General features: G+C 44.4%; 1 protein-coding gene across 3 annotated transcripts in view; it reads right to left on the bottom strand.

The window, feature by feature from the left end:
* The window catches only part of UBE2Q2 (ubiquitin conjugating enzyme E2 Q2), a 45858-nt gene extending 39359 nt beyond the window's left edge, over positions 1 to 6499 (bottom strand). Inside the window, exon 1 of one of the 3 annotated variants that reach the window (XM_080350987.1) lies at positions 6019 to 6499. In XM_080350987.1, coding sequence (XP_080207113.1) covers positions 6019 to 6204 — 186 coding nt within the window. In that variant the 5' untranslated portion in view covers positions 6205 to 6499. The remainder of the gene's footprint in view (positions 1 to 6018) is intronic. The other 2 variants (XM_080350986.1, XM_080350988.1) reach the window with 2 other exon arrangements.
* Positions 6500 to 22665: the final 16166 nt, after the last annotated feature.

The following is a 22665-nucleotide window of genomic DNA, read 5'->3' on the forward strand; positions in this document are numbered from 1 at the left end:
CTGGAACACTCACTAAAGCAGACAGCGGTGCAGGCACCGGGGTGTCCCCACAGGAGCCACCCCAAGCACCGCTGGGGACCAGGCCAGCGCTTGGCAAGCGGCAGCGTGGGCAGCGCTCACCCGGTCCTGTGCCCTCCGCTGCAGTACAGCTGGTTGTGCAGCCACACAGTGACCCAGACTGGGAAGTGATCCAGATTAACAATAACCCAGTAAAGAACTTCTAGGTGACAGCCAGGTCCTTAATCCAGTAAACTCAGTTTTGGCCACCTCACAAGGCACGTAGCCTTTGCTGGGCTGCAGGCAACAGCAGCGTTACAGAGCGCACAGGACACAACCATACTTTGTTCTTCCTTGCAATCATAACTTTTAATTAATGTTGAAAATATCAACATGTCTTCAATGTACAATATCCTCTGGCCTAGCACAGAAAAAACACCTGCTAATTCATTCCAGTCCATGTAAGCCTGACTGAATGAAGTTACTCTTTTTTGGGAATGCACCTGATCAACTCCATTAATAACTTCTGATTTTACAGTGTTCCATTGCAGACAGACTGCCACGATGAATTTGGAAGTGTAACAGAATTTTCTATAACAGAATGCACTTTCTTCACTACTCCCATAATTTTTCTCATTGATAAAAAGCTTTGACTGAGAAGCCAAAATCTTAGCGCACCCTGCCTTACTCACCACCCCCCAAGAAAAAAATCTAGAGTAGCAGCACATACACTCTCTTCTGTAGCATAAGGTCAGTCTCCTGGGTAACAACAACTAAGAGCACTCCAATTTTGACACAAAATAAATATCATTTGCAACACAAATCAAAGGCAACCATCATCTCATCAAATGCCTGTTACAAAGTAGCCCTACTCTAAGTTAGTCTCTTTAAAAAAACCAGCAACTATGAAGAAACATACAAAAATTACCTGCTATCTTTCAGGTTTTTTACAAAAACCTCCCGAACAGTTAAGACGAAAAAGCATGCTAAGTAAAAAATAATAGAATTATTTTAATAAAGCTTCTTTTAAGTATCAAAGTGCAAGGAGAGCGCTTTTGAGGACCACAAGAGTTCCAGTTCTGAGATTATTATATCATTAACTCACGTGAGTAACCCATTTGAAATAAGTGCAATTTCCTGTACCTTAAAACCTCACCGTAAGTCAGCAATTAGATCTGAAGCCCACCACTGTGGCTCTTCGGGGTGCTTTAGGAGCACTCTACGCTTTATAGGGGCCACAGCCCAATGGACTTGCAAACCCTGCAGTGCTGCTTACAGCCCTCCACACACAGCACAACCACTGTCCTGGGGCTTCCAGACACAAAAGATTCCTCCCACTCCTTTTTTTTGCAATATTCCATTTCCAATTACAATCTTGGCATACAAAGAGAAGTTAAAATCCTCACTCTTTTTGTATTCTTGTTTGCTTAATTTTGGTTTGCTAAATAAAGCAAGACTAAACTTCTAAATTTCTATTGCAAAAGTTATGTTTGATAAGTTGAGTTCCTTTTTTAAAGTTCCAAGTATATTTAATTGTAGCTAAAAAATACATATTATCTAGATAAAGGTGTGCCTGCTTTTATTTAGCCGTGTTATCTATATGCTGTGAGACAAGAGTCTCAACCTCACTACAAAATGTCTAGTGATCTAAAAAAAAAAAATTACTATCTATGGTTTGAACTGAAAGCCTCATTCATCATGTGGTTAGTTCTGTGTACAAATAAATAGCCTTTTTAATAGGTTATCAGCTGATTAGACATTAGCTACAAGTACTTCTAATACTAAAAATCTCATGCCTTTGAAGAACTCTCTCATGTTCTAATGCACTCTCTGTACATGCCCAACTTGTCAAAAGCTTCACAGGTAGTATCGTTCCAGTCCTTCTGGTTTAAAAGGGAAAATAAAGTCTTCTCCCATCAATTGTAGTTATCTACAGACAGCAACCTTTTCAAGTCTTTCATAGTAGTTTCTAACTCGGATTTAGCAGCAGGGTATTTTTCAGTAAAAGCAGAAGATACTTCTTTCCAGCAGGGAAGCAAGAGTACACTGGAGTCATCCATATCATCTGCATTGAATTGTTAACAAATGCAGGATATCCCTGCACGTGAGAGCCCAGCATCTGTCTGGGACAAAATCTGCTCCCACACAGAGCTGGAGCAAACCACATTCTACCTGCAAGCACTATTGAGGACACAGAATTTCAAAAGTTGCTTTGTGTACGGGTGGAAAGATGCTAACATCCAGTTTCTCTCTGAAGAGATTATAAAAAAAATACAAGTAGTTTTATAGCAGCCCAGATCAGTCCTTCTTCTTGCAATAACAATGAAAACATTGAATAATTCTAGCACACCCGTTGGAATACTATGTCATAAGTCTGACAAGGTACCAAACAAACTACAGATTGCATCCAAAGACACTCACCTAAAGTCATGATCAATAAACATGCTCCTCTAGCCAAGGCCACTGTTTTGATACTATTTCAAAAACCATGCAAAACAGGACCAGGATAAATACACCAACTTTGTAAAGGACACCAGTTTATTGAACTTGATTAATTGGAAGACCGCTGTTAAAAATGAAATAAAACTCCAGACGCTGCTCTTGGCATAACAGAATGGGAATGTGAAGGTACACAGCCTGGACAAGTTCAATAATTAGACAGTTCTTGGGAATAAGCAGCAACCCTTCTGACAGGGATGACTCCACCCTGAAGTGCCTCTTTTAAAGTCATCTGATTAACCATTTAAGTTCCAATACGGGTCACTACCAGAAATCACGAAGGCCACAGACTCGGATAAAGTTTGCCTGTTACTTTATGAAACAGAAGAGCTATTGAATAAATATATCTTGTTTTTATTTCAAGCATTGTGCAGTATCACAGGTAGACTATTCCTAGGACGCTGCAGCAAATGCTTCACTTTGACGGTTCTCCAAACTCACACTACAGACAATAAGAAAAACATCTCTCTGAGAAATTCCAGGGCAGACTTCTAATTAAACTGTAGAATTTAGTTTAGGAGACTTGTGGAGATCCATGCAGTTCCTAAGCAGACATTCTCCCTCACCTCTCCAGGAGAATGTTTCCTCTTTCCTCTGCCTTCTTTCTCTGGACTGGAGAAAAGAAAGAGATCCATTGTGAAGATCAGAACAACTTAGATATCAAGTCTCTTTTCAGACTAAGTGCAGAAGCTACTGGAAGCTTCCTTCCCTACCAGATTTTTCTCCATCCGGTACCTTCAGCAACTACATGCACTGCTAGACAGCTTCCATGTCAGGTGAAATATTGAGGTACCCAAAGAAAACCACAAAGGAAAAAAAGTAATTATCAAGCTTTGTGCTAACTCCTCCCCTTCAGAGAATTCTTTAGCATCCACACACACACAAAATCTACCGTAAGCTTTCATTGAGTAAGGGAAATATCATGGCTTGATCAGTGTGGCAGAGGTTAAAGTGGTGAGAAGAAGCAAACAGCTGAAGTTACATATTTGCACTGCAAATCCAGAGGACCAAGATCACAGCTTCTGATGCAGAGGGTGAGTCTCTCTGAGAAAACATATTTACCAAAAACTTTGTAGCCTTACCATCTTTTGCATGCTACTAATACCACTGGAAGATCTAGTTCCCACAGTGCCTAGAGATGCACGGTAAACAAGACTTATGCTTTTCTAGTTTACTTTACGTACAGAAAAAAAAACCACAGAGGCAATTAGGAGTCAGAGCCAAGAGACTCAGTTCTGCTGGGGCAGTGGGGAAATCACTTTTGTCACACGTAGAGTTCTAACACTTGTGTCAAAAAAACAGGACAGAAGTCCAGAGGTCAGCTGTCTATGTTGGCTCTGTCATCTGCTACCCACTTGTTTCAAGAGAGCCACCTCTCTATCTCATGTTGCCCTCTCCTATTTATTTTTAACAGATAGGGAAAATAGCCACCTACCTCAAAGGGCCAAAAATTAGTCAATATCAGAAAGCACCAAGCTGCTTGCAAACAAATGTGAGACAAAAGTTTCAAGAAGCTTGGACATGGACTTTTTTCAAAGTAGAAGTCTCAGTTCTAGGGCTGGAAACAGCTCTTTTCCTGTTCTTTTTGCAAGTTCATATGCCATGATTCTAATGGCATGCTAAAGACCTCTTGACCCTTAGGGCAAGTGACTGTAATAGCAGATTGCAGACACTGTTTCCTCATTAACACATAAAAATGCCAAGAGTGACCTAAGCCTGTTTCTTGCTTGCTCAGACACAGCTCAACCTACAAGTAAGTGGGCAGCTCTTTGCAAGTTAAGAAAGAACAGCTATCAAAAGTAACTACAACAGAAGCAAGTAAACATCACAGCACAAATCCAAGGCACCAAAAACTTCAGGCCTTACTACTGGCTTCCCTGTTACCTGTCACTTGACAACAAAGAAATAACCCATCAAATTCAACTGACAATTGAAGGTGCACAATCACCAGACCTTTTATTTTACTCTTTAGAGAGGGACTTATAAAATGCTTCATGTTGTGTGGAAAGAAACAGTCAGACTTCTCAGCAATTAAATACTCTCTACTACATTAAAAATATTTAAAAGAAGTCACACAATCTGATAGGTCATGTGTAAAACCATCTTGCTTATTTTACCTCCCAAAACATCTTATGTCTTACAAATACCTGTACCATAACTATAAAACTGACTTCTCATGAAAATTGACTGTAACGATCTGATCAAGGTTATTAGATTTGCCTGGTTTGCATGCAGAGCATCTTTAACTACTCTAATATTTACACTTACATTTGTGTTTCTATCTCCACTGTTTAAAACTTTTATCCTTTTACAGGCAAAAGACAAAAAAGCTCTAGAGCTAATTTTCCTCAAACCCAAATGTACTAAACACTATTTTCACCCAATCAAAAATTTTCAATACTCTTAAGTTGAATCTAGATAAAGCATTTAAATTCACTTATAACTACAGCTAATCCAATAAAAATGAACCTCCAGCACTCCCCTGTACTTGAGTCACAGATGCCAACATATTCAAATCCTTAGGCAAGTTTAGGGCCCAAACTTTTGAAAATGCAGAGGATTTTTACCACTGCAATCAATACTGAACATTTTATTCTGCTTCCCTCCCACTCACTTAAACGAACCAAATCCCAACGAACTGGGGAGAAGGGGAGGAGGAAGAGGAACAAAAAAAAAAACACCCCAGAAATGAGAAATCCCCAAAGAAGCTGCAGGTAGGAGTCCCTCAGAGCCGACAAGGCGGCTTATACCCCCTTCACAAGTCTAACCGCCACCATTATGATAAAAACTCTTCAGCAGAAGACCAGAGGCACTATTTTACCCCCCCACGACGGCGAGAACGAAAAGTTTCCCCGTCCTTCCGAGCGCAGCGGCCCCCGAAGCCGCCACCCCCGCCGCGGCTCAGGGCTGACCCCCGGGCCCGCCCGCCCGGCCTCCCCTCTCCCCGCCCGGGGCAGGGCGGCCCGCCCGGCTCAGGCCCCGCCGGTGTGGCGCACTCAGTAAAGCGCTCGCCCCGCACCTCCCTCCCGGGCTCCCACCTCTGCGGACGGGAGGAAAGCGCTCCCCTTGCCCCGCCGAGTCGCCGCAGGGACGGGGGAGGCCGGAAGGGCCTCCCGCTGCCCCAGGGGCCGGCCCCGCGGCGGGGAGGCGGCCCGGGGACTCTCTCCCCACTGCCCCGGGCCCGGCCGCCCTTTGTTCCGGCTCCTGGCCCCGAAGCGGGCGACGCGGCCGCATCCTTCCCCCCATAAGAGCCCCCCGGAGGGGCAGCCGGGCCCCCGCCTCGGCGGGGCGGAGAGGCCGGGGGCGCCCGCTCCCGAACTTTTGTTATGGTGGCGGCGGGGAGGACACGCAGAGCCCGGGGAGAAGCGGGCCCAGGCGCCGCGGCAGCCCCCCGGAGGCCCCGGTCCCCCCCCGGTGCTGAGTCACCCCGCGGCGGGGCTGCGCCCCCTCCCCGCGCCCCGCAGACAATGGCGAGGGCGGGCCGTGCCCCGGCCCTCCCCCGGCCCCGCTCGGCCCCCGCACCGTGATGTTGCAGTGGATGGTGAGCGGCGGCGGCGGCTGCGGGCTGGAGCCCGGCGGCGGCGGCAGGAGCACGAACTGGCAGTGGAGCTCGTCCAGCTTCCAGGAGACGATGCGGAAGCGCTCGTGGTCCTTGTCGAAGATGGACTCGAGGAACTTCAGCTCGGCCTTGAGCCCTGACACCGACATCCTGGCCTCATCTCCGGGCCCGGGCCTGCGCCACCTCGCCCGCTCTGCCGCCGCCTCCCTCCGCCTCAGCCCGGCCCGACCCTGGCCCCGGCCGCGCCTGCGGGGCGGAAGATGGCGGGAGGGCGGGGGGCCGGGGCAGCCCCAGCCGGCGGGGGGACGGCGAGCGCGGCGGCAGCTCCCTTTGTACCAGCCTCCTGCACCCACTCGCTCGCTTAAAAGGGCAACAGCGTAGCCCGCTCCCCCTTCCCTTCCCTTCCCCTTCCTCTCCGGCGGGCTGGGCCAGCCCCGCCAGCCGCCCCGCCCTCACCCTGCCCGCCTCCCGCTAGCCCGGCCCCGCTCCCGGGACACACGCAGCAAGGCCAGGCCGGCCCCCCGCTCCTCCCCCGGCGCCACCGCCCGCCTCCCCGCGCCCGCCCCCGCGGCCCGGGCCGGGCTGCCTGCCCGCTCCGGCCCCGCCAGGCTGGCCCCGGCACCCCGGGGCTCTGCCCGCCTGGCCCAGCCCCTGCCCGGGCACTGCCGCCTGCTCCCCGCTGCCGGCAGCGCGGTGCCGCGCCGCGGTGACCGCTCACCCGTATCATCCTCCTTGTGCAGCTCAGCCCCGGGCAGGGAGCGCGGTCTTCTCTTCTTCGTCGCACTTTTATTTTGCTGAGAAAAACGGAAGCGTGGGTTTGCAATTGTCAGCTCCGAGTCCTGTCAGTCCTCCATTTCTCCTAGAGGTCATCCAATAAACCAAGAACTCCTGTCCCGACACTTCTGATGGATAAATATCAATAAATCCCCGTGTCGATCTTCACAGGCTGAAAGAAGCAATACAGAGGCCAAGAAAAACTGTTAGTGTTGCATTTAAGTTCTCTGTAATTGTTTGTACAACGTTGTATCTACAGAAAAAGCACCATGAATCCTGAAAGGAGAGTAAAGTGAATACTTGCTACATTCAGGGATCAAGAGATGCTGCCTCTATTTCTATCGCTTCCTGGTGCTGTAAAAATGCACCTTTATTTGTCCCTTTCCAGCTTGGTTTTCTCTACGGACAGTTCACAGCTCTTTGGGAACAAGTATCAGCTCTCACATGGCATAAAGAGATTACTGTGATACAAGTAGCAATACTGTTGCAGAGCATCCTTCTGGCTACCCTATCAGCTTTTAATCAATGCAGTACACACATGCACACACGCAAACCTGGAAAAGGGAATTGCCCTTTTTTTTTTTTTTAAACATGGATATTTTATATAAATCTTTAATTCTGAAGAAACTGGCAGCACTCCACAAGTCACAAGCTCAATCTTGTCAAGTGATGAGAACTCTCATCTTGATCCAGGAAAACAGTTACGCACATGCTCAACTCCAAGCATATTGAAGACTTACTGATCTGTGGGTGTGAAATCTCCCATCCTTCCAGCAAAGAGAGCTGCAAAGAACACACTTTTCCACAAAAGAAGCCAAGGAAGGATCAACACTGGTTAAATACTCTGACTGAAAGATAGCAGAAAGTCCGTAGAGTTGAAAGACCTGTTTTTTACAGGTACCATTTGAAAGACTGCTGTTACACGGGTGTGTGCAACTCTGCTTTCCTAGAAGGGCTGAACTGTCTGTTGGCTCAGACTGTACAACCTGCAAAGTGAAGACAGAGCGGACACTACTGGTGCCTGTTAATGTGTCATCAGGCAGGGTAAAGACCTTTGAGAGACATGGGAAGATTTAAGTATAAAGGTAAATTAGCCATAAATAAACAGCAGAAAATGATTGCTCTGTCTATTAGAAACAGAAGGCCTGGAAGAGCCTTTCTATGGGAACACCAGAGACAAAACTAAACAAATCAGACTTTGTCAGGCATTACGTGATGTGACGCATGAAGCAGCAAAGGAATGAATTTGGTGACTCAGCTCTATTTCCCTCATATGACAGGATTTTGGCCTACAACGCCTCACTGCAGCAGAAAGGTGGGCAAGCTTAGCAAGTTCAAGCTACACCTTTCGTCACACCTCACCAGAACTGCCTCTTCCTCTGGTCTTCCATCCCCCTTGTCTTCTCATCTGCCTTCCCTCTCCCATTGACTGTGACACCCCATTTTTTTGGCAGCTGCTTCAAGAAGCAACATGCAGCTGCACAGCCACCACTCCCCTAAGTTCTGTTGCCCTTCCCTGCGTTTAGTAGACATTGTGCAAGCTGTGACATTGCCTGTGAATTCATTTCTATGATAAGACCTTGAGAATGCATTGGGGTTGCCTTGCTCTCTGGAACACAGAGGCTGCTTCAGAGGTGTAAAGAGTTTTTTGCCATGTCTGACTCATTTCTGTTTCTTCCTTCAGGGACTTGCCATGGGGCGTGACATGAATCTCAGGTTGGTCACAAGGTGACTCAGGAAATCTTGAGTCTCCCAAAGACCAAAATGAATGCACACAGGGGAAAACCTGACATCTCTGCATAATAAAAGAAATTAATTCTGGTAAAGACCCTCAGGAGCACTGTATCAGATTCTAGTAATTAAAAATATTCTTAAGTTCCTTTGATCTATATTGCCTGTAAGCACTATTATTTTTTCTACCCTTCTTCCTCTATGCACACATTCAACATCATGGGAATCTCTCTCTATCATACAGCTAAACTTCCTCTTCCATGGATCTGAACTTTGGCCAAACCTCTCTGTTATGAAGATAATAATAACATACCTTCATAACCTTCTTTGTTTCTTTTCCCTCCCTTTAATTTAAATATAACAAGTCTTGTAAGAGTCCTCAACTGAAAAAACAGCAGATTACTCACTGCTCTCTTGGGTAGAATTGGCAAGAAAAAAGAAGGCAAACAGTTCAGACCACAATTTTCTTACCCATGAGCATTTACTACCAGTCCTGTCTCCAACAGTTCCGCTGGGCATGGCCCTGGTGAGAAGGAAGGTCAACAGCAAGGGCTGAGGAAACTGGACAGAAGATGAGTTCAGGACGAGCCATGAAGAAATAAACGAACAATGACGTAGGATGGATGCTCTGATGAAAGCAAGAGTTGTTTGGGGCTTAAAGAAAGCACGTTCCAGAGCACAGATGAATTTCGGTTTATATTAATCCTTTTCTTCCCCTGTGAATGCCTTTTCCAGGTCTGCTGTATTTCCCGCTTTTTGGTTGAGCGTTTGTGCCTATCACAGGATTGATTTGTTTCTCTGAGAGTAGTTTATGGTTTTGTTTTTTGACCTCACTTCTCTCATTTACAGCCTAGCTCTTGGAAAGGGCCTTTCTGTTTAATTCTGGTGTCACTTTCCTGAGAGAAATGGCAGGCACCAAAGAAGGAACTGCCACTTCAGAAATACGGAAGGCCCAGATCTTCTGTAACCCTGACCCTCAGCAGAAGGAGAAAGAAAAGGATGAAGTTAATGAGATGAGAAGAAGTGTAAATTGGTTTTAGTGATGGATGCTGCAGTTTGGTAATAGCTGATCCTAGGGTAGAACAGGCAAACTTTTACACAGGTAGCAGCAGAACTTGAGACTAGAAAAGGCAAATAATACCAGATACTCATAAAGAGAAGGATAAGGCAGAAACCTTACCTGAAACCTTAGGCAAAGGCAGAGAGATTCAAGAGGATCCTGCTTTTCCAAGATACAATCCAAGCTGTCTTACTCCCCAAAGTCAGGCTTTCACATCAACTTCCGAGCTCACAGCATCAAAGTTGTTGCTTCAATAATGAAGTAACTTTCAAAGCATTTTAGAAAAAACAGACATCAGTGCATATAAGCTGATGAAATGGCTGAACAATGCAGTTTCAAGAAGTATGGCATGCAGCAGCCTCTTAAATACCTATTTTACTTTTAAAGGCTTTAACCGTTAAGGAATGGCATTTCAAAACCAACCTGTCCTGGAACAGCTTGGATAGATGGTGATACCATTGCCCAGGTGTTCCAGGGATAGGGGTCAAGGATGTGTCCCCAGGCACTCAAATACTATGGCCATGAGTTTAACATTAAAAAAAGACAGTAGCGTACCTTTAACCAGGATGGTCAGAGAGCAGTTTTCAGTGACAATTCTTCTGTGTCCATCTCTGTGGCTGTCAACAACTGGGTCAAATAGGTCCCTTCTTCATGGTGTTTCGCTCAGCCACCGAAAAGTGTTTGTAATCCTATACAGGAAATAGCAATAATATTTTGGTGAATATTTCATTACTGTTTGTGGATTTGTAGTTGAGGCTACATTTATATATATTACTGAACAGTGTACACTTCAGAACAGTCAAAAGCTGAACAGTGTCTGCAAAGCAAGGTTAATGATATGTTTTTGTTCCAAACAAAATTTGTGGGAATTAATTTGTTAGCAGAAAGGTGCCACAGGAAAGCAAAGCCATGTTAATCACAGCCTTGCAATGCTGCAGATGGGGATTAGAATCCACTGTACAAACACATCAGAAACAAAACTCCTTGCACATACTTTATAACGCACAGTGAGAGAATACACCTGGTGTTCTCCTTTATGGTTCACATAGCTTCTTAAAAACAGAAGAAAAACACACCTATGAAAGCAATAAGGAACCATGCAGGCACATCTGAAGCACACCATTTAATAAAATAACAGAGCAAGCTAGACAAAAAAGGAAAATGTGGTTTCGTTTCTTCAAACCCAGCTGGGTGAGGGCAGAGGCAGCTGCATGGAGCACTGTTCAGAGCGTGGTAACGCACCTTCCCCGGATTCCCTGGGATTTGCACCCTTTCCTCGGGATCCACACCAAGTCATAAGCCGTGAAGGGCTCAGCAAGCTTATCTTTCCTTGACATCACAGAAGCTTAAAAGGGATGTACAGGAGCAGAGGTCAGATGCCAGGCTCAGTCCTGCTAAATACACCTCTGGCTGGAGGCGGAGGCAATATTCATCACAGCTGAATATGCAGCTCCTTCACCCCTTTTATTTTTTCTTATTTTTATTGGCAGTGAAATAGTTAACTTTGTTTATATTAAAATATCAGCACAGGGCATCTGAGTTGGCAGGCACTGAGACAAACTGGGCAGGTCAGAGTTATTGTTTCAGATTCTGCAAGCACAGCCAGACAGACATCACCACATCACTTAGCCTGGAAAACACAAATCAAATGCACCTCAGTAACCTCACCATCCGGGGCTTCTCATTTACTCATCACTTTTCGTGGAGAAATTTAGACTTTGGGGAACAAAGTGGTGCCTGTGACAGTACTCCCCCCAATCAAAACCCCCAACAGAATGCCTGAAGTGCTGCACAAACACTAACCCTACCGGCATCACTCCAAAACAGGCATAGGATGCGGCTTCATTTTATAGGTGAGGAAAGTTTGAAACATTGAGTCTGGGGCCAGTTCTACAGTGACTCCACTCACAGCCTTGCTGTAGACTGAAACAGTCACAATCTGGAAATTTAACCCATCTATCTTTACGGATGAAAGAAGGACAGACATTTTTTTCTGTTACAAAGGTGACTTGAAATATGAAGAGTTGCCTGAGAAAAAGCCACAGCAAGAAGCAGTCTCAGAGAATCAAATGAAAGACTAAACCTCAGAAAAGAATGATCCCAGCAACTATCATTCTGTAAATCTGTTTCTTTTCCTGCTAGAAACAAATTCTAAGCACAAAAAGGCTCTAAAACAGATGAAGGCTAGCAGACTCACAGGCAGATGCACTTGCCATGGAGTTATAAGAAAGGGAACCTCCTATGGATTTACAATATTGGTGAGTAAAAGGGAAGTAGCAGAATCAACATACTTGTCTTTAAACAAACGTTTGAAATACTGAATCACAAAAGTCTGAATGTAACGTTAATTCGCTCTCTTTTGACATAACAGCACCCACATAGCTTGAGAACTGGCTTAAGAACTGTGAACAAAGAACTAAAATAGCAAATCACTGAGCAGGGAAAGGCACTTAGGCTGTTTAAAATGAATCGTGGTAGTGCTGTGTTATGATCTAGAAGAGACTATCATTGGCGAAATTATCAGATGACACAGAGAGGCATTTTGAATAACAATGAGGACAAGGAAATAATTCCAAGAGATGTAGAAAAATCAGAAACTAAAAAAAAAGTCACCCCTTGATCTATAAGCCACAAACCTAGTGAATCCTGGTCTCCTATAGATTATGTTTTTATATCACATCACACTGCATCTCACTTGGTCTCATGCTATAAATCTCCTCACCCTTTCCCAGTTCCTTCCCATATCTCCACACTTCTTACTTTCCATAGGATTCTCCATATTTCCCCACATTCACCACCTGTTTTGGCTAGAAGACACAGAGCAGATGCAGTGGCTGCTTTCAGAATCTACCCTGCCTGCTATATTCTATTGTATGCTTTACTTCAATCTGCCTAATTAAGAAAATGTTTTTGTAGATAAGATGCCATTTTTTTGTCCAGTATATTCTATGCTTGTGGACATGATAAGACCAGAGGTCTCATCAGTATTTCCAAAAGGGGGAAACACTTTTCATTAGTCACTTATTTTTTTAGAAAGTTTGTGCAACATAGTATTTTACCCTATGTTTCCATCAAATTAAAGAGTCCAGCTAGTTCAAGAACCAGTTAAGAGCAAGGTCAGTATAACAATAGGTGGTGTTTGCCAGTATCATTGCCTAAAGAAAGGAAAGCTCCTTGATAAACACAGGTGGCAAGACTGCATGTAGAACACTGCAACTGTGACCTTGCTAGAAAATTAGCAAAAATCAGAGCAAAGTATGGAGCTAGCTTCTCAAAGGCAGCCGATGTCCACTAGGATCCTCCTTTACACCCCTCAATCCTAGATCCGACCTGCACTCAACTTTAGCTCTAGGCAAAACACAGAGCAAGCTCAGAACAACACAGCATCTATGTGACACCTACAAGAATTCAAAGTGTGGCAATGTGCTCACCAGCATGATTTTTTTCTCCAGACAAAAGTCTTAACTTGTCCCCTACCTGGCTGAGGAAGATTCATCAGGCTTGAAGAGCCAGTCTCATGTAAACACTTTAACTAAAGGATAGTTAAACAGGGCAACAACACTAGCTTCCCACAGGGACAGGAGGAAAAGAACAAGGCTGGAAGAAAGGAGTTAAAGGATTTTTATCATCCCTTCCTTGCATTAGCACATGGTTGTATCAGACAACATGGTATAGGTAGTTGCAAACCTCTGCATTTGTCTTCTGGCTCCCAATATCTGCACACTGTGAATACTAAGTAAAAAGAGGGATTATTTACCATTGATACACAGAGGAAGCTGGAGATTTAAGAAAGAAAAATGAAATTAAACCAGGAAGAAAATGACACAACCTTAATGTTGTCACCATGACCTAAGAGACTCTAGAAACTTCTGAGGAAGCAATGCTGTAGTGCAGAAGAGCTGCCAAGAGTGGCCACCAAGGAGGGAAAAAGGTGACCCAAAGTGAGCACGACGGTGAACACCAAGAGAAAATGCTGTGATTTCATTATGGCATTGCAAGCTGAATAACATGAGCTGCAGGAAAAATGTTGATTAGAGACTGTTTAGAAACATCCTCTAGCCAGACGTTTCAAGGAGCAAAGTCTTGCCACCCAGCTTTCATTTCTGCTGCACTCCTGAGAGCACTAACAGCCCCGCCAAGGCTGGGCTCAGTGCAGATTTCTGCCAGGTCCCGTTAGCAGCCTCGGCACTTTTCAGACAGCACACACCACCACCTAGCGCCGAGTGATCCTGCTGCAGGAAAAGGATTGGAAACCTCTGCTCCCCAGAGGGGCTTTGGTCCCTGCAGCCCCAGGGCTCTCCTGGGCCAGGTGATACAGCTGGGTGCAGCTGGCCCCCTGCATGGACATCAGAGGAGAAGCAGGTACAGGCTCTCCGGGGCTGGAGAGTTTTAATAGTTTGGGTGCTTGAGAGGAGAAAAAAAGCCCCTTGTAATGTTGACAACCTTGAAGATAAGACATACTGACAAAAGAAGGCATTCAGGACAGTCAACCCTATTTCATCCATTGCATACAATGGACTGCAAAGAACACACCGAAACAGTGCACGTTCTGAGACTCAGATGAGCTATGTCATAACTGAACAGGAGTCTTGTAAGCGTAAGAGAGAGAAGCGGTTTACTGTCCACTTTCACTGTCTCATACTCAGCGTCTTGACAGCTGATCTGGTCTTAAATTAAATTCATACAGTAATATTAGCCCAAACAGCTAACCTCTGTGTGGCTGTTGGCCTTACGAGTGAATATAGTTCATGATAAATTCTTAATCATTCTTCACATCAATCATGCTGTTTAATAAAATGTTTTTACATATGAGATTCTGTTTTTCTGTCCAGGTACTCCAGAATCAGCACAAATCAACAGCATACTCATTGATTCATATTTGTAGTTATAAAAAGGCTTACAGTTTCCTCTCCAGCCAAGGAGATTAGCCAGTATCATTTTCAAACCCTTTTTTCATCCACAACCCTTTTTTCAAGAGCTTTCAGAAACACTCAGTGAGTTACCAGCTGGTGGAGCTCAGTAAATAGCAGGAAGATTTGTCCACAAGCTTTCTCTGAATTGGAAGTGAATTGTGACTCAGCCACATTCATTAACCTTCTGCTTCCATTTCCACAAAAGCTTAGGCCTTCGGGATCTTATTGTTTTTCTGCTGGCAGAAAGTGTCACAAATGCACTGAATTCACTGTGGAGTTACTACAGCCTTCATCTACTGAAGATGTGCAGAACAGATCTCCTTGGCACAAATACAGACTAGAGACGTATGTGTGACTTTCTAAAACAGCTGTAACAGGTCCAGTAATCAACTGTTGAAAATAGTGAAAGGACCTGGTGTTGCTGAGTTCATGCTTCTCACTGTTTTGTTACCCAGACTAGCCTGCCAGAGCAACAGCAACATCTCAATAGAGCTCATGGGACCAACAAATAGGAATTATAAACCAGGAATATATAGACTAAACCACCTATCTAATTCTGATAAGCAGCCCATTGAGTGGCAGCCTGCCCAGCAAGTTCAGTGAGCCTTGAATGAGGCCCTACCCAAAAGGCAACATTTAATCATTGAAGAGGTACCCCAAGTATTTTGTTTGTAGTATTAATCTGGGAACAAAAGGCTATAGATAATGTAAATCAATAAAGTGTTACATTTAATCTTTCAAACATATTTACAACAGGAATTGAATATTCAACATTGACACCTACTAAAAGAACCATAAATCATGGGCCCCAACTAAAAGATGTTTTTAAAACCCACACACGTAGGGTTTTCCTAATTTGTCTACAGTTTTCATTTCTGTTTTTTTTGTTTTTGTGGGTTGGTTGGTTGGTTTTTGGGTTTGGGTTTGTTGTTTAATTTTTGAGAAAGAGCTTTTTCAGGTTGCAGAAGCAGAGACACTGACGTGATCTAATCAAGCATTTGATTCCCAACATATTCTCTTAGAAAACTTCTGTTTGGACTCTCTTTAGACCCCTCCTCATTCTGATGGCCATGAAACACGCACACTATTTTGGCTTAACTAAAGCAACCAGAAGGTTTTACTGGGCACAGCACTCTCATCTACGAAAAATTAAAGTGCAGGCTTTGTTCTGGGCACACAAGCAGTGCCCTAGAAATAACTGGGATTTAAGCACATACTTTATATTAAAAGGAAATGCTCAACTGTTTCAATGGATCAAGAGCTGTAAGTCTTAGTGATGCCATGGTTTCTATGACAACTAAGTGTGATATTACACGAAGGATTATGATTTAAAGGAGCACTATTACATCTGGCCTCTTCAACTGACGTGCTCCTAGTTCATCCTGTACATACCTTGTGTACAAATTTGCTTGTCTTTGCGGAATCACAGAGCCCACAACCAGGAGGGGAAGGCCTCAGCAGACCAGACTGAAAGCGAGATAAGGACACTGCTCTCCTCCCTATTCCTGCAGATTCCAAGGAGAAAAATTAAATTCACCCACGGGGCTGCACTACTCTTTCAGGCATAGCTGCAGCCCACAAGCTTCCTGGCAAGTGAGGGACACTGCAGCTGCAATGCAAGAAACACAGAGCCAGGCAGAGAGTGGCAGTGCAGGTGCTGTGAGGCCGCACCCCCTCCCTTCAGAGCCCCCATAGCCCTGGTGTTGCTCCCGGCACCCACAACCCATCCTTGGGGCTTGGCTCCACATCCTCTTGAAGACCTGAGTGCCCGTGAACTTGCTAACAAAGCTCTAGTACAAGCAGATCTCACCTCCGCCATCTCCCTCCTCCCGCCCAGCAGTGATCTCCGCTGGTTTGCTGCTCCTCTCAGCCCTGAAGACTGCAGAAACTCCACTCCATCTTGCTTTCTGATCAGCTCCTTCTCCTTTTGGCTCATGAGCATGTTTTTTCTCTCAGAGATGTCCTCCAGCCAGCTCCATGGTCTCAGTGATCTCTATAAACATAACAAGTATTTTCATCCCCTAGGAGCAGGTGCCAAAAGCCACTACATACTACTTGGTACTAAAAGCTACCCCAGACTAACTAGTTTGGAACAGGGTAGGAAATACCAGCGAAGAAGTAAACTCTCTCACTGTCCTGGGTGTAATAACAGCAGTCCGCTTTACAACTAACCCACACCTGCAGAGCTCTGGCAGCCACATGGCCACAGCACATTCTCAGCTGCTCCTGTGCTGTTGCCTTCACTCCTCTCAGGCAGTTACAGCCATTTTGGGCAGGAATACCATCTTCTCTGGGTCATTATCAGAGAGCAGCTTGGCTCTATGGCTCTGGCTGCTATGCATTCAGGACACACTGATTCACCCGCTGCTTTTACAGGCAAATGAGAGCCAGCACTGCTAATTTGTTCAATGGCCCTTTTAAGTACACGGCTGGCGTTGTAGGAAACAGCTCCCTTTAGATCAGGATAAATGCTTTACCAGGGAGATTAGTGCCACTGCACTTGTGAAGTCATGATATTCCTTACAAATAAAATCAGTGACTATAAATAGCCAGCACGTCTTCCATCCTATGAGATTATGAGTTTCTTCCTTGCAAAACAGATGAGCTCACTGAGAGATAATTTTGTGATGGCCAGATAGCTTCACCATAAGATTGAGCCCATCATCATTAGTCCAATTAAAGCTCCTTTTTATACCAGTAAAATAACTGATGCGCTGATAAACTGCCTCAGTTAATTGTTACTGCAATATCCACAGCTGCTCTGAACACATCCATGTAATCAATATGGCCCACTAAAAGGTTTCTAAACAAGTTAACTCTTCCAGGAACCAGCCAGATTTCTGAGAGACTGTTTGCTTATAAAATCTCATGCTTTTTGTTCTGTGTTTCTTTTATTTACAGAGACATTAAGTCCAATCAGGACCCGATCACACGCACTTGAGCAGAGCATAATATGAATGTCACATGCTATTATTGTAATGAAAGTTGAGCGAGGGAACCTGGCCTTGAGGCTACTTTTCCCATATAAAAAAAAATACTTCACCTAACCTGCATCATTCTGACAGAACTAGGTTAGGGAATGACTATATGTGCAGTTACATGGGCAGAGCACAACGTACCATGAGGGATGGGAGAAGGGCAGCCAAAGACAGAAAACACTTGCTACAGTTCAGCAGCAGCCAGAACAGCATCTCCCACAACAGCCTCAGTAACATGAGCAAAGTGCCTATTTTGCCACCACACCGAGCTGCAGGTTGTAGTTTAACACCAACTGGGTCTCTAGTGTCCTTGTTCTTTTTCGGTGGCATTGCCCCCGCTCACTCTGCTGCTGCTACAAACAACCATGCGGCTCCCAGGGCAGCTGAGAGCTGTTCTTGTTTGAAGGATAAGCGGCAGCTACACTCACCAGGTTCCTGCCCTGTTTTCTGGGACAGATTAGAAACATTCCCAGGAGCTGCACAAAATCTCTCTGAATGCCTAACTTTACTGCACATCCAGGAGAAACAAACCTCTTGGGTCGGCTTCTCCCTGCTTCAGGGGAAGGATTGTGTGGAAGACAAGTCCACACACAATTCTCAGGGGGTTTGGAGCTTTTCCTGTTGGCTCCAATTAGAAACCCCAACAAGAACTGCAAACCCTTTTAAAAGCTTTGTTAACCTTTCACGAGGCAAGTGATTACACTTCAGCTTACTCATCCACCCAATCTCCTTTTTGAATCCAACACTTTGGTTTTGTGAATTTGCTGCATTCTGGAGACAGAGGTTTTCCAGCAGCTGCAGATGCCCATGCAAAAGCCATCGCTCCTGCCCAATGCCTGCGGCGTTACCACAAGAACTTCACAAGGCAAAAATGCAACTGCCGAGTCCCCTCTGAAATTTAACTCCAAGCAGCCACATACCAAGCAATAACACTGAGTGCTGCATATGCATTAGAGGAGTGACACAGAGAGATTATTCCATACTAAAAGTAGTTATCACATGCTTATTGCCCCTTATGGGGACTAGGCAGTGAATTCTTCACCTAAACAAAGCTTTTCACCTGTTCATTGCCCTCTGCTGCTGCTGTCGCCACTAGAAATGCAAAAAGGCAAGTCTGCATTTCCATGCTGAAACACAAACCTCTAATGAGTGCATTTTAAGTTGTGCCTCAAAAAACAGACAGAAATGGTAGTAGGATGCATAGCTTTAAATAACTTGCCAAAATCCTTTTGGAAGAAAAAAATAGCATACATTTTTTGAGGGGTCCCCATCTGTCTGAATTTCTACTTTGTTTTTTGCAGCTAAGACGATGGGATTTAGCTGAGAACACATCTTCTGAAGCTGGGTTCCTGAAGTTTTCCTCACACTAGCATACCCGGATGGTACCTGGCCCAGTATGTCTTCTGCCGTCTTCAGATAATAAGGAGGGTCACCCAGGCCCAGAGTGCTCCGGATGGGACCTCCTTTGGAGGTTGTTTACGAAGGCTTTGCGGTCCATGAAAAGCACAAGAGCCACTTTGAAAGGGTGGTGGCCCCAGAGGCACTGAATCCTACAGGGCTTCAGCTGTAGAACTCTGCCTTACAGTCCCCACCCAGGGAAGTGAGCCAAAGACAGCTACACCTTCCAAATAAAGACTTCCTGGAGACTGAAGCACCCTCCAATGTTTTGAAATTCTAGTGGACCACATCAGTCATGGTGAAGTGAGAAGCAGCACCTAAACTCAACCTGTTACCAAGAAGTAGAACCTCACCTGTGATGGGGATAGCATCTTCGTCTTTAAAATAATAATAATTTAAAAAAACCAAACACACATCTGTCAAAATCATTTTGGCTCCTGTTACAACATACAATGCCTAAAAATAATTGCCTGTTTCCTGTCGTTTCAGTTAGTTTCCTCTGTGTGCCTGGCAGCTTTTTGCAGAGTTTCACTGTTTTCCCAAGACTGTCAATCAGTTTCCCCTGTTGTTTGTGTGGGGTTTTTCACATACCACACACAAGAGGAAAACGTTGGGGAGGGGAATGAAAACGTGATTATAATCAGCTTAATGTAGCCATAGGCAAGAAGATGTGTAGTACCAACAATTCCTTTAACTTTCTTAAAAAAGTGACTGCATATCAAATTTACTATCCCTATTTAGCTGTAGAAGACATAGCCTCTTTCTGTAATAAAAGAGCACAAGTTCTCAAACTACCATTTGTCTGTAGCAATTTCAAAATCAGCTGAGGAAACAATTTCATCTCTACTGATTAAGTGACGCACAGATACACTGATTAAACGAGCATAAGAAGCTGGTGATAAACATAACTTCTGCTTAATACTTACATTTTTAGAAACACAAAGTTAGGTAACATGTTATTCTTTTTAGGATGGAAAAAAAGCACATGTAGTTATCAAGACAGGAAACCCAGAACTTTGGGTTGGGGTTTCTGGGTTTGTTTTTGTGGGAGTTTTGTTTGTTTGTTTTCCTCCCAGTAATCAGCAATACTAATTACAGATCTTTAGTTCTACTTTTGTTGGTTTAATCATCTGTGGGCTTCAGTTCCCAAAGACAAGATCTGCACCGCTCCAAAGGGCACCTACTTTCAATTTGCTCTCCCAGCAACTCAAGATGCTCCTCTAGACCCCAGATAATCTGCCAGGCTGCATCTGAGAGCTGAGTGGCAGGCAGCTCCACTGCACGTCAGTGCGAGCAGCGATGGATAAATTACCTTGCTAAACTTGCTGCTAATATTTGTGACTGTTTACAGAAAAGCTTACCTCAAGAAAGAGACTATCCAGCATATGTAGAGCTGTTGTATAGATGGGGATGGAGCTCATAGTATTTTCTAGGACTTTTACATTTGTGAGCAGACTTGATGTTTAATACAAGCAGCTTTCTTCAACACACTGACTCATAACCAAGTGCCATCTGCATCACGTATTTGCTGTTCACCATAAGCCAGGGAAAAGGAACAAGAAGGAAGAAGCGTGGCAATACTTCCACCAAACAAGGACATCTTATCACCTGGATTCACCTCCTGCGGGCAGCAGAGCAGGGAAGGGTTAGGAGGAGCCTCTCGCAGGCCCAGGTTTAGTTAATCCCAAAGAGCTGACCAGGAGATGGCGTGAGAGGAGCAGTTATGGAAGCAAAGCACCAGCTGTGGCCTCTTGCCTGCAGCTGCGCCAGCACCGCCGGGGTCCTGTGTGCCCCTAGGGCGCTGAGCCTGGCCTGGAGAGCAGGGAGCCACGGGCACATACGGGGCTTAGCTGGCAACTAAAGGAACACTCCTGTTCTCAAAATCCTGTTTGCTCTGGAAATTCAACACCTTCTGAAAAATCTGTAAAACATAAATAGAAAAAAGGAAAAAAAACATCTGAAAAATCTTTTGGGGGAGAAAATAATTCTTTATACTCTTAACACATCCAGGTTGGTTCTCAGCAGGCTGTGCAAACATTATGCTCTTTGGCAGGTATCTCCAAACAAGAAGTCAGTGACAATCAAGTAAACCTGGAACATTCTTATTAAGTCACTGCAGCTACTATGAGTTGGTATTCATCTAGGAGACCAAAAATCTGGACCTTCAAGATAATTCCTCATGAGTTGCTACAGAAGGGTTCTTCTCCTACCAAGCTGATCTGTTAGTTCAGGTAATACACCTTGAATTAAACTGAACTATACAGTGAAGAGTGAAGAGTACTATTTCTAGACAACTGCTCTATTAATTTAAATCACACCAATTTTCCTATTCAATATGTTGGGAAAATCACACGGTATTTCCAGTATGGGATTAAAAGTCCTTGATCATTTCACTCTACTTCAAAAATCTACAACATGTTTTATATTCTGAAAAAGCATCTACAAATCTTTCTTTTTTGTTTTTCCTGAGGTTCATACAGCCTTCATCTGTTTGCCAATGTTTGCTTTGGCTCGGACTTGTGGACCAGGGAATTAATTTTGCATGATAGCCACACAGAGTTGTGGCGAAGAGATTTTACCATCTGAGTGCAGCACAGGACACATTTTGACATACAGCTTCCAGTGGAGATCCATTTGCAATGGTTATAATTTAATGTTGTAAAAGGAAAATATGGTCTCATTAACATTCCAAAGCTAATATATTCCATTTGATTAAACTGCCATTTTTTCACAGGGAAAAAAACAGCTTGGAGAAGCAGCAACACTTGATAATTATCCATGACTTCTTCCCTCTTTTAATATTCCATTTATTTCACTTTTCCCAACCTATTTTCAACTAGGAATCCTAGAAACTGTTCCAATCTGTCCTGGCCAACCCTATGTCCCTGTCTTACATATTCTAGTATATTAAACACTTAGAATAAAAAGAGCATTATAGGAATGCTCCACATTATCTGTTAAACTGGGATCTTCAATATCACCTCCTCCAGTTAGTTACACAACCTCCAATAGCACTTCTACTCATTCTGGGTCCTTTATCCATCCACCAAGATTCAAATGACCACAGCCCAGAGCCTTGAGCTCACTGACCCTGGGTTGTGCACATGAAAAAAGGTGAAAGGGTGACATGGAAGAACAGGTCCAACAAGCGCTGGCAGCTCCCTCCTCCGCACTGGCTGCATCGGATCATTCTTGAACCATCTGACACTTTGGGATGACACTCCCTGACTGCATAGCCCAGCAAGTCCTACTCTAACTTTGTAAGGGCAGCTTTGGGTCCCTTGGAAGCCAGGCAGAGCCACTCATCTTCAGAAGGAGATGATATGACAAGGCAAGCAGTGTTACAGACTGTGTTTTCTTCTGTACTTCAGATGTTGGCTTTGGTACCTGGGTCCATCTGTCACACCCATAATCAAACCAAGTGCTTGGCAGACTGTGACAACGCTCTTCACATTTGTTGGATATTAACCTTTTACATTACTGATTTAGCTGGCAATTGACTACTGCTTCTTTTGCAAAATGTGCTAAGAAATTTTTGGAAAAAACCCACCAATGATCTAACTATGTACCACTTCAAATGCCTTTTTTTTAGTACTACCTTACACAAACAATTTGCAAATATCCCTGTCTTCCTCTGCAAGGAAACTCTTGTAGCAGACATGTATTTGTAGCACATGGCCCCTAAATGGCAGAGATGAGATTGTAGACTCATGCTAAAGATTTTTCAATCACACACTAGCAAGCAGTCAAAAAGAA

The sequence above is a fragment of the Nesoenas mayeri genome, assembly GCF_963082525.1.
Source record: "Nesoenas mayeri genome assembly, chromosome: 11".
NCBI lineage: Eukaryota > Metazoa > Chordata > Aves > Columbiformes > Columbidae > Nesoenas > Nesoenas mayeri.